The sequence below is a fragment of the Branchiostoma lanceolatum genome, chromosome 9, assembly GCF_035083965.1.
Source record: "Branchiostoma lanceolatum isolate klBraLanc5 chromosome 9, klBraLanc5.hap2, whole genome shotgun sequence".
NCBI classification, from domain to species: domain Eukaryota; kingdom Metazoa; phylum Chordata; class Leptocardii; order Amphioxiformes; family Branchiostomatidae; genus Branchiostoma; species Branchiostoma lanceolatum.
Genome location: NC_089730.1, coordinates 8,170,495 through 8,183,553, shown reverse-complemented (window position 1 = coordinate 8,183,553; position 13,059 = coordinate 8,170,495). Strand labels below are relative to the sequence as shown.

Sequence of the window (13,059 nt, the reverse complement as noted above, 5' to 3'; positions counted from 1 at the left end):
TGCAACTGACCTGCGCTGCCCTTTTTGCATAACTTGCACATCAAAAACATCTAAAGAAAATCTAAAAACATAGCATTTGCATGTCATTGAATAATCATATATCTCCTCTCTTATTAGCTACTATTAAAGAACCCCTACAAGGAGTCCTATACCAATGTTAATAGCTACCATGATACCATCTATATAATCACGGAGAAGCAATTACATACAATTGAAGCTAATGACTGTTTTACATCTACATGCAGCTCAGACAATGCACATCACAGTTTAGTATGTTGAACAAAAAGCAGCAGTAACTACTAATATAAGCAACATGACACCTTTATGTTTGCATCAGTTACATGCAAATTTCATGGAGCAAAATTGTATCATTGTCCAAACACATAAACATGTATACATTTTGAATCTAGATTTAATGATGTAGTAGTACTTTTACCACTACATTGTCCGAGACAAACAGCTGCCAACAAACTACTTTTACTAGTTTTACAAAACAGCTCTACATGTATGTTGAGGAATGAATAAGACACAAGTTGTCTGGGCTTTTGGTATGTAGCCAAATTGTAGCGTTTTGTGGAAACAGTAAGTTATGAAAGTTTCAATCATTCATTTAGACTATATCTGAATTTATAAATTGTGATAACCACACTGTAGTTTATGGATCAAACCAAGCATACAACAACTAAATTTACAGCACTAAAATAAAGTACGACAAGACTGGGAGGGAACTAATCTTTTTTCTGTATCAAATCTTTTGTAACCAGGTCTGCAAATATGCAATCATGTCAGGAAATGGTGTCCATGTGAGTCACATTAGGAAAGGGTTGTAAAAGTATCATAAACCACCTTGAATATACATGAACAGGTTGCATTTCTCACGACAATAATCTGGTAAATTTGTTATGTATCTCAACAAGGGTTTCTTCAATTACCAATATGGGGACAATATGCACTCAGAGACAAGAATTTTTACAAAGTATACTTTTGAAAAAATATAGCTTGCTGACTCTCACTGTCACAGTCAAGTCAGTGAATTGCTTACTTCTTCAAGCCCGTTTACTTTTTACCATAATTTGGGTCAAACTATGCATCCTTATCTCAAGCCAGAAATCACATTCATGACATCATAGACCAGTACAAACAGACTATGCAATAAAAAAACTGTAAATCTTAATGGAACAGATGGCTCCTTTTACAATCAACATTCTTCCCAATATGGAACTGGTTTGTAAGTCTTCCCAGGGGAATGATGTAATACTGAGAACTTGTTCATTCGTGAATCAGGATTCAGCTAGTCTGTATAACACAAACTCCAGCAGTTTGGGGGTTCTAGTAGGGGCTGGCCGGTTACGGGCCGGCCGCTATAAGGGCGATTAAATCAGACTAGGATTCAGCTTGGATTCAGCAATACATGAGGATTGACCCTGAGTCTTGATCTAGGTATGAACGGGGTCCTAGGGGGCATTTATCTTAATCTGCCATATCCACCTCCTGGCGGATGTGGATTAATCCCCCTCTCTGACTGAGCTGGATACGGACTATTCCAGACTTTGCCAATTGGGATCAATCCCCAATCCCTAGCTAGGCAAAGCATTTAAATCTCTATATGCTGTTCCAGGATTGTTGTACCTAAAAACTAGCCTCTACCAGGCTTCGCGGATCGCTTGAAAAATAGTACTAGGAATTGGTCAAATAGAGTGAATGGTAAGTGGAGTCAGCTGGCCATAGGGTCCAATATGTGAATGTTTGGCCAATTTCTACAATTTTTCCAGCTACTAGTATTCATGGAGCCTGGGAGAGGCTCCTTAAAAACTCGATATCTATTTCTCATCATGCTGATTAGTGAAGTTCAAAAGCACTAATCTAGGATGACAAGGATTGTTTTGGCAAGGACACATACTTCCAGGTTTTGGACTAGTCAAAATTGCCAAGCCAAGGTTAAGTGAATGGCCTCCGTATAAAATCATGTGAGCTTACCACTTAACTATACTATACATGTAAATGTATCTAGAAAGTCAAGAGTCTTTTCACAAGAGAGGCTGCGATCCAAAAAGATACGCAAATAGATTTACAGTTATTATCACAAGGTACTGAATAACAGGTGTCAAAGCTACTGAAAATGAACATATAAACCTACTGAGCTTTATTTCTGGTGTAACCACTGTGATAAAATTACCTACTATAGTAGTCTAAAGTGGTAATGTTTCTACCATCTATTGTACCAACAGACAACATGATTAATTGCTGCTTGTTTACAGATCACAAACCATTTGCCAATAAAAAAGCGATGGGTGGGGAAGATGACACCTATTTTCTTTTTGTTCTTTCTTTCTGGTCAGCTATTTAAAGCACACAGAAAAACCTTAAACTATACCATATTGCCAAATGCTTCAGCTGTAACACGCCCTATTTCCAAAGGTCTGACTCCAAGCTTTTGCAAAGAATACCGTTCAACTTCAAGCATATACTTGTGCTCTTGTGATGTACTTCAGAAACTTTCACTTAGATTTGGGTTTCTTACCGAAATCAACATTTATGTAACACAATAACACTAACGTATAAATCTCATAATATCATAATCCTGTTGTTTACTCGGAAGAGGATGTTCGTCTTGCGAGCAAAAAATTATATCCGAAATTTATGTCACAACGCATACGAAAGACTCGGATACGCTGGGTCCGATCATATGACGCCGGCTGATACAGAAACGAAATCGTAAACCTTGGCGGTGAATGGACTGAAACAACAGTAGTGTAACAAAACCTACTGCCTTTTCTCTTTGTACACAATGAAAATAGTAACAACTTACACTAGATACAATTTACACTGGTGAAGGTACCAAAAATGTAGGAAGGGTGTCTGCCAAAATATTTTTGACCCCTAAATATGGAGCCGTCAAACTTTACGTTTTCGGGAAAAACACGGATCCTACCTTTTCCGACATCTTCAGTAAGATGTCCCGGCAGCAGGAGCACGATGACGGCCAGGATAGCGGCCAAATTGCCCCTAAATCTTCCCATTTCTTCCGTGATACTTCGTGCGGCTGAGAAAAACTACTCCACAGCCGCCATCTTGGAACGTCACTGTTTTACGACATCGTAGCGACCAATCAGCGGCGAGTTTTGCTTAACCAATCAGGGACGTTCTTTGGACAAAAATATTATAATTTCGCGCCATTTTGGATTTTCGACAGTGGAGTGAAAGTGGTAAGTTGATCAACTTTTGACCACTTTGTGAAAGAAAGGAGATCCTTGGTGAAAGTAAACCCATAAATCTCCCAAATTGGAGTAAGGCTTTGCAAACTTCAAACAAGCCATAAATTTTGCTGTCAGGGCACGTTTTGATATGATTCTTGTTGACGATCTTGTTCATGTTGTTGTCTCAAAACTTGGGTCACAGATATTCAGACTAGCCTCATGTCTCAATATTAACTGACAGTAGCATATAGTGGAGGCATGCTGAAGTTTGATACTGAGTGAGATAGATGTAGATAGTCTAGATAGACTTGTGGGTGTATTACTTTAATAATTGATGCCAGATGTACAAATGTAGAGTGACTCATAAGTTACATGGAGGTACAAATTTACAGATGATATGCCAAAAAGATTTCGAAATGTCATTGCCCAAATTATAGCACCGAAAGAGACAAATTTTCCCCAGCTTTGTACATCGCACAGACAAAGTAGCTTATCTGTTTTCCAAACATTTTTGAAATATTAAATGTCATGGTTCTAACTTCTTCCTCTTCTTTCTGTTAAGGCAGCCGTTCTTTTGTGCTGCCATGGTTCGCCCTCGTCATCACAGAGGCAGTGCTGTCTCAGGAGCAAGCAGCAGCAGCTCAGTTCCACCAGCTAGCAGCAGCGACAGTGAGCCCATGGACATCAGCAGTAATGATGATGATATCCCAGCAGCCACCAGTGCTGCTCCAGCCGCCATGAAGTTTGACCTTGAGATGTTTGACCCTCCGCCCAGCGAAGAGTTCATCTGTACAGTATGCCTGTAAATATTTTAAACCTCTCAAATTTTCTAGAAAGTGTAACAGTGGGGTTGAAGTGCCTCCAACTTACCAATACCAGTCTAGCTGGTCTAGAACTTTTAGCCTAGTGGTTAAGGCGTGCGGCCTGTGGACTAGCGGGCCCGGGTTCGATCCCCAGGAGCCATTTCTACTTGCTTCTGTGTTTCAAAATCATTAGTAAGACGTACTAGTAGGTCTTCTTGGTGTGTTTGCAGTTAACTTGAAGAAAGATGTACTGGTAATTTTACCAATATGTACAAAGCACGCAAAAGCCATACATATAGTATATGTATGACTTTAGCTTCATATACTTGAAGATTATATATAGTTCTGTTCTATATTTGTATGGTATCACTAGCTGATTATAAAACTAAGTTCTGATGTATAACAAGTACTTAGTTATAGACAGAATAGCACAGGATTTATGAAGGTTCACTTTCATGTCTTCCCTTCATTTGTGGTCAATGTTTTAAAACATTGAGATGTACTTTTTTCTTAAGGAATGTGATGGAGGATCCTTGGGAGTGTCCTTGTGGCCATGTGTTCTGCAAGGCGTGCAAGGCAGGGGAATTTTGACACTTAAAGAAAAATTTTGGTTGACCAAGCACAACATAAGTATAGTGCTCTTTGCACGAAAGCGTGATCATAACAAATGAGGTATCTGATTTAAAGAAACTACTAGTAGCTCTCTAATGAAATAACCATTTAGAAATAACAGACATATGATCAAGAGAGATTTCAATGCTTTTTTATGTCCTGCTCGCATGAGTAACCCATGAATGTAGGATTGTACTAGATAGTAATCAATGCAGTATCATTGTAAATGGCAATGAATAGGCTTTCAAATGATGTATAATACAATACAGTTGATAAAAGTATCAACCTTCAGCACTCTGAAGTAACTGTTTGGCACCCAATTCCCTATTGGTTACAGAGTTAGGCAGCAGGGAGAAGGTTAACAGAGATATGATCGACCACGACCAAGTTTGCAAAACTTCTGTCAATTGTATTTTTTTTTTTAAATCAAATGATACATCAGAAATATGTAAATGAACAATTCAAGTATGATTTTCTTGCCCTCAGGATTGTGAGTTTGCCTCGGTGCCTTGCCCCAATGAAGGGTGCGAGTTGCACCTTCTCAGGAAGGATATGGAGGAACACGATCGCGTGTGTGACTACCACCAGGACATGTGCCCTGATGGATGTGGTGCCTCCATCCTCAGGAAGGATCAGGCTTACCACAACTGTATCAAGAAGGAAAAAATTCCAGGTACATGTACTTACCTTAGGTCCTTCCATGCACATCTGATTCAGCAAGGTTCCAACTATTGTATATTTGATTTATTTTTGATGCAGGAACTTGATTTTACAGTAGGAGGCCTGGGGAGATTACTAGTAGGTTCTTGTAGTGTTTTAAGTTTGCAAATGAAACAATTCTGTAATACAGGTACTGTAGTAATACAAAATGTACATTGGCAATGCATGTTTGTGGCGGAGAGGTCACTGGAAAAATTTGAAATTAAAACCACGACTGTGACCATTTCCAGTATTTTTCAGCATATGCACTCTCACTCTCTTATGCAAGGTACTGCAGGGTATATGTCTTGTACACATCAAGTGATGTTAGGATGGTCCTTGCATGGTTCAAAAAATTTTGTCAGAATTTGGATTCTTAAAATGTTTTTGTGTTATTAGCTTTGACTACAGTTAACTACAGGTTCTATGGCAGAAGAAATGTAAACATGATTTGATTTGATTAACCTTTGTCAGTGAAAATGAATGTTTGGATGGAGCATATGTTAGGATGAACATGTGTGTCTTCTTGACATTGTTGAACTAAAAGTTTTAGCAGCCAAAGTAATCTTTCAAACAGTTATCCCAAAATAACCAAACTGTTCAAGCTAGTGTCATATCTAACCTACATAGAAAGCAGGAAGTTGATGTATTTCTTTCCTATTTCTTGTGATCATCCTGCTTTTGAGAAAAAATACTGCTGAGAAAGAGGAAAGTGTTCGCCTAGGTGATTTACCCATTATTTTTGTCATTTCAGGAAAAGGGAAAAGTTCATGCCGTGCCAATGAAGCACTAAGGGAAATTAGAAACCAGAAGTCTACATGTACAGCACTTGTTTTGAACAAGTTGCATTTTGCAAGAGTGGTAAGGATAATTGAAGCCTTTTATTCTTATGTGCATATCACAAATGAATATGACAATGTTAGCTAGCAGTGAAATAAAAGTATAACCACACAATATGCATGAAAACACAATCATACACTAAGCAGTCAAAATCATACTTCCGCAAGAATATTGCTATTTAGTCAAGGAAATTAAGCTTCAAAACCAAATGAAATTAGAAGGTGTTGTTGCATATATGGGCCGATTATAAACGTCTAGCTGTGGCCTTATCACTACATAGTTTGCTGGGTTAGGGTTGACAAGATGAACATCATTGTAGGACAATATGACTGCTCATACCATTTGTTTTTTTTGCTCATGCCATCTCTATTCATGCTCAACTTACTAGTATTCAGATACGGGACCTGTGTCGGGAGATTGGTGGGGAAGACCTCAGGTGGCAGGCCCATGCCATCATGGCGCTACAAGAGGTAGGTCTTTTAAAACATTGGCAGACAAGAGATTTTTCTCAAATACATCTCCATGAAATATTTAGAGTTTTTTGTATGTCTTGTTCGAATGTACTTCATTGATTATACAAAGAAGGTTTGATTAACATTACATGTGTCCATTGATTACTTCCTGTCACTCTGCGGTCTGTGTGACAAGAATCTGGACTTGTGAGAAACAGTATGGGAGTTGAACACACACCATTACCACTGTGTGGCCCAAGGGCTTTAGAAACGTTTTTAAAGGAAACCCAAGCAATATTAGGGTCCAAAAAATCGGATTTTGAAAGTCAATTTATTTAGTCATTTCCATACATGAATAGTTCAAACAGTACTATCACAATGTGTAGCGACGTCCATGATGCAAAAATATGACGTTATTGTGATGTAAGAACTCACTGAAAATCATGGCCGGAGTATTTGTAGGCTCGCGAAACTAAGGGGATCATTGTACGGCAGGATTTTGCACAGTTTTAAAACCCTAAAAGTAAGAAGATGCAAATGTGCTAAAGAATGTTAGTACATGTAAGTCACTACCATAAAGATTTCAGCATTTTTCTTATTTGCATTTTTTGGCCCTAATATTGCTTTGTTTATTTAATTATTTATTGTCAAATGTCACAGTACACTACACTGACTATCCAGGCAGCACAGCTGATGTTTGAGAGTCAACAGTTAGGGACAGACAAATACATGTCAATGGCAATTTACACATCACTACTTGTACAATTTTACTATCAATCATTAAGACAATTTTTTGAGGAAATATTGCTTTGGTTGCCTTTAATACAGTACATGTTTGTGTTCATGACTCTTCTGATTTTTCCCATCAGGCAGCTGAAGCTTTTCTTCTTTGTCTCGTGGAAGATGAAGGCATCAGAGCTATGCATATGGCCCGATATGCACATATTGCGCTAGGACTTGGTAGTGAAGTTTGAGATGTATGTCTGTTTGTTCTACACACGAAAGGTGTATGTGTTTATACAGTGATAGCCACTTTTTGTCATCAAGATGCTTTATATCTGATTCAGTTTTGTTATACATCTCAATAACAATCTCAGTTCAAGCCTCATTAGTAGTACATTACAGTTCCTCGCTCTAATGCTATATTTAGCCACAGATGTACATTATATTTCATTTTCTTATTTTTGTTTATTGTGACAATACTGTACATCTCCACGTGACTCTAGCCTGGTGTTCTTCTAGCTCTGCTTGCTCTGTTTGCAAAACCCTGCCAAATGGATTGACAGTGTTAATAGAGAAACGACTGTCATTTAAGTATTTGCCAAAAATGTTGTCGAGAGTTCTGATTGGCTCTGAATAACACGGTCCGGGTAACGGCATGGTAACAGAGTTCAAACAGGCATTCGGATATTCAATTATTTTTATATTTCACAGCGTTTGAGAGTGTATTTTATTCCCAAAATAACACACAAAGTTAGGACCAAACACTTTGATAATTGAATTGGGACTAGAACCAGACTCTTCTGTGTGGAGGCAACCTGGGGCTAGAATAGGATGGATTGCAGGCCACTCATGATCAGGATCACATGTCACCTAGTCGACAGTCACCACTCTATGAAACTAGCCTAACATACTCTTCGACTGTAACACATACACCATACATGTACAAGTTGAAAATCTCTTCATGTATCTTCAATGGTAATGATGTTGTCAACACTGAGTGTCAGCATGTTCTTGAAAAATGCACATTGATGCAGAGATGTAGTAATCAAGAGATGGAGGCATGTTGTACAGTGGCCAAGAATTGTTCTTTTTTTTGTTCAGATGGACAAATTAAGTTTCTGTATGTCATCTTCTCTCAGGTCCTCTGTCTTTCTCCTACATTGTATTCACATAGTTCTGTTGTTTGTTGCCATGGTTCTTGTTCACGTTTTATATAAAACTAGCAAGCTAACATTTACAAGTTTATGCTGCATATCCAGAAGATTTTGTTGACCACCTATGTTGTTTTTTTAACGAAAAAAGATACACTTTTTTTGTTCATGTTGTGGTGATTGAAAAAAAAAATGAAAATGAAAGAATAGAGAAGAACCCTACAGCAATTTAGCTTTTGTGGTTTCAAACATTATTACCAGTAGTAAGTGGTAGTTCCCGTTCTTATATATTATGTTATGTTCCTACCTCATTTTTCTGTCCATATATATTTATATTGGATGTATATCTATCACTTTACGTATATATTTGTACTGTTGTACATTGCTTTACCCTCTACACACACATATACATACATGTATATGGCTTTCTATATTCTATCAGTTTATAAAGATAAAGACAAGCAATTAAAGAATATAAAACATTGTACTGTACAAAAACCATTTTGTGCGTGCATGGTCTATTTTAATGTTTTTACCCACCCATCTACCTCCCACATACTTATAGTCAGTTCATGCCAGGGCTAGAGGTTAATTTACCCAGTCTGGTGAAATAACTGTTGCCAACATTGCCAAATAGAGCTGATCTCTCGTCACTGACTTTGTAAGACGGACGAAAAGTGACAACCCCCCTATTCCTGAGTATCGGTACCATGACCGTTACCTGCATAAGTCAGGGGGATGAGTAGCCTTCTCTACCATGCTCCGTGGATCACTAGAAAAATATCAGAAACTGGCCAAATAGAATGAATAGTATGCTAAGGGAGTCGGCTACGGAGAGAGGGTCCATTAGGCAACCAACGGATCGCCTATTGCAACCTCTCTCCGTAGCCAACTCCCTTAGCATCTTATTCATTCCATTTGGCCAATTTCTAATATTTTTCCAGCGATCCACGGAGCCTGGTAGAGGCTAGGGGTTGAGACCCCTGCATGTGACCCTCGGGTAATGACGATCTTCTTCCACGTCCAACGCAGGTCGATACTTGTTTATCTGAGGTAGATGAGACTAGTGAGTTTAGAATAACCATGGCAATGGTGACGTCAAAGCGGCAATGACATTCGTGTGTGTGAAGTGTTATCAATAATTCAGAAGAAGTTCATACATCTGATGAAAATCTCACTAGTAGAAGACGAAAAGTAAGGGTACAGCTGCTAGCGGCCTCATAGCTATGTTGGTCGACTTATTTTAAAATAACTGTGTACGGTACTGGAATGACACCTCTAGAGACGGGAACTTATAGGATCCGGATAGCAAATTAGAGATAAAACAGGACATTCTTTATCTTTATGTACTGAGAAGTCACGAAACACGCTTTGAAAAGTGGGTTTGGCTACCTAGAAGCACTACGTCAAACCAGTATGCTCTTTGTAAACCTTTCAGATGTATACACTTTGCGTTCAGCCGTCGGTTAGCTTTTATAACTGTCTAAAATTTTGATTACATCCATGTATTGTATGGGACATAATGCTACAGCACATCAATGATTTTGAAGACGATGAAAATATTTCAACAATTTATGGATTATGCGATCTAAAAAGCATCTCTTTCGGATTTTGAATACTCTTTCCCATCAAAGATCTACCTGAAAGGTCAATATGCCCCGAAAGCCGGGGTGTCCCACTTTAATGCAGAATCCGGGAAAAATAGAAGGAAAAGCCGTCGGTGATCCCGAAAGCTTTATTTCTGACATATGGGGCAAAGTTTCCACATCGTAGCTTTCCGTCCGATCCTTTGTGTCTTTAAATGGCCCAAGCTTGGGCTTATTCGAAAGGTCTTTTGGCCGAGAGTTGGAAACTGAAAACAGATTGATCGTGCTTTCTTGCGTACCCTATAATGCGAACTCCGTAACCATGAAGCAGATAATAAAGCGGTCTTCAGTTTTCAAATACCTACCAAGGGCCCTATCGATTGAATGTGAAGTTTGAAAATTCTGGTCGAGACTTTGATTTTTTAGACCTGTGTCATTGGCCTATACTGCATAAGTGGGGAGGGGGGGGGGGGGCTTTGGTCAGCTATAACTCCGTAACCATGAAGCAGATATTAAAGCGGTCTTCAGTTTTCAAATACCTACCAAGGGCCCTATCGATTGAATGTAAAGTTTGAAAATTCCGGTAGCTCCTAAAGAGTTTGATTTCTTAGGTGTCTGTACCCTGTCCGTACCCTATAATACGAAACTTTACGCCGAAAATAGTTACTCAAGCAACTGGTTAAAGTTTGAAACAGTCAGACGTTTCAGACAGCATCCACTGTCTTTCTTTCGTCAGTGACTAACGATAGGACTGAGAACACCAGGTTTTATACTAAAACTCTGGATAGATATGTTAATGAGGTTAAGACAACAGGAAAGGGGGTCTACGCGTTAGGCACTTGGGATAATGCACTGCCTACCCCCACCCCCGACAAACAACATTTAGTTACTGTTTTACTGTACTAAAGTAACAGTAGCTAATTGAACTATTGGAATAAAGCTTTGTCTTGAATTAATATTCTTTTAAAGACTACTTCAAGACATCCTAAATTGTTCTCGGTCCTATCGTTAGTCATTGACGAAAGACAGTGGATGCTGTCTGAAACGTCTGTTTAAAAATTTTATCCAGTTGCTTGAGTAATTATTTTCGGCGTATCTTACTACCTGGATGTCTAACTTTCATCAACGAATACGAAAAAAGTCAACTCCGTAACCATGAAGCAGATAATAAAGCGGCGGTCTTCAGTTTTCAAATACGTTCTAAGTTGTGTAAAGATTGCTGTGTGTTCTTTGGAAGATTACGGGAAGTTCTGTGGGATTTTGTGGGACGTTCTTCGGAAGATAAAGGGACGTGTTGCAAATGTGTCCAGAGAACAAGTAAATTGCCATCGGGGACGGAGGGATGGGTCCAAGAAACAGTTGTCTGACACTGAAACATCGGAGCATTGCTAGCTTTGTGCATTCTCCAAGCAGAGGCTTCGATCGAGAGGGGTAGTTTTGTCCGGGATTTCAAACGTCCCTCTCCTCTCTTGCTACTCTCCAAGCAGAGGTTTCGGTCGGGTGGGGTAGTAGTGGCCGGGAGCTTTTAGGCTGGCCAAGCGGAGGTTTCGGTCGGGTGGGGTAGTAGTGGCCGGGGGTTTTACATTCAAACGATAGGGCACTTGGTAGGTATTGGAGGAATGAAACCACTTCATCTTCTCATTCATGCTTACGGAGTTATAGCTGACCAAAGTTTCGCCCCCACCCCATACTTAAAGCATTATAGACCAATGACATAGGTCGAAAATTCAATCTCTTTACCGGAATTTTCAAACTTTACATTCAAACGATAGGGCCCTTGGTAGGTATTGGAGGAATGAAACCGCTTTATTTTCTCATTCATGCTTACGCAGGTTATGGTTGCAGAAAACAGTATTGCCCTTAAGGATCCCAAAGTTAGAAGCTTCGACGCTTGAAAATGTGTAGAAAGGTGCACAATTAGGGTGCCACATTTTAATATGTTTGACTTCAAGGTTCAATCTACAAAATATGTGCAAAATGAGGTTAGATTTGCCGGCTCGTTCTCTTTTAAAAGCAACTTTGGTATGACCCCAAGCGGAGGTCACTGTACTGCAGCCGATACACAGTAGTCGGGCGCTAACAATATTCAGGCGAGAATCCAACCCGACCAAACAAATATCGTTATCAAACTCGTACAGTCTCAAAACTGACGTATTACTCTGACATTCACCACAGCTTCAGCCTCGCTAATGTGCACAGAAGAAAAACTACGGCCTTTTCAAGCAATGTGACGCACAACTTCGTACCCGAACTACTTTTGTCCACGGGGGTCGCCCGTTCTGCGACCTCAAACGTGGCCAAATAATAAAATCGACAGCATCACAACGTATCAGACCAAACGCATCAGTACATGAAATGGTCACTCCAGAAATCGATATATGGTACTTAAATCATAACATACTCTCCGAAATTCTTTATTTGTCAACCCGATTGCAGTAAAATTTCTTCTTCCAGTTGGATACGGTCTTTGCAGCCGTTGGATCTGCTTGGAAATTAGCTGGGACTGATTTTACGTATTTATGCGTCTCCTTATGTAAGTGCTATTTGTAACCTTATTCATGTATGTATGTATACAAATGTAATCCACGGACGGCAGACGCTGATTAACCCTCCGTTGCCGCCATTGTGTGGTTTAATTTTTCTGACCCCTCTCTGAGTCTTTCTTTCACCACTGCAACACAAACTAGCTTGTATTTACACAAGCTCTCGGCCGGAGGTTACTGACCCCCACCCCATCTAGGGGGATGGCGGTTACAGGCCGGCTGGTCACTAGGAGCGCGATTCGTCAGGCTTCTACACAAACTATGTCCTAAAAGAACTTATCGATATCATTTCGAACAAGATATGTGGTCGGTCCTCTGCCTGTTGATTCAATTTTCTTTATTCTCGATCTCATTAACCAAATTTCCTTGCCAGTCTGTACGGCTGCCTGGAGGTTGACGAAGGGGTCTGGAATTGTGTTGTTGCTATGGTCACGTACCTCACAGGTTTTCGGG

General features: G+C 39.5%; 2 protein-coding genes across 2 annotated transcripts in view; one reads left to right on the top strand and one right to left on the bottom strand.

Moving 5' to 3' along the window:
* Positions 1-3,095, bottom strand: part of LOC136441502 (neural proliferation differentiation and control protein 1-like) — a 62,309-nt gene extending 59,214 nt beyond the window's left edge. Inside the window, exon 1 of the mRNA XM_066437828.1 lies at positions 2,933-3,095. Within this exon, the coding sequence (XP_066293925.1) occupies positions 2,933-3,020 (88 nt within the window). The 5' untranslated portion in view covers positions 3,021-3,095. The remainder of the gene's footprint in view (positions 1-2,932) is intronic.
* A 1,996-nt stretch (positions 3,096-5,091) lies between these two features.
* LOC136442397 (histone H3-like centromeric protein A) lies at positions 5,092-7,680 on the top strand. Its single transcript, XM_066439223.1, has 4 exons — positions 5,092-5,285; positions 6,066-6,172; positions 6,547-6,621; positions 7,473-7,680. The coding sequence occupies exons 1-4, from the start codon at positions 5,165-5,167 to the stop codon at positions 7,575-7,577; spliced, it is 408 nt and encodes a 135-aa protein (XP_066295320.1). The 5' UTR covers positions 5,092-5,164; the 3' UTR covers positions 7,578-7,680.
* The last annotated feature ends 5,379 nt before the right edge of the window (positions 7,681-13,059 follow it).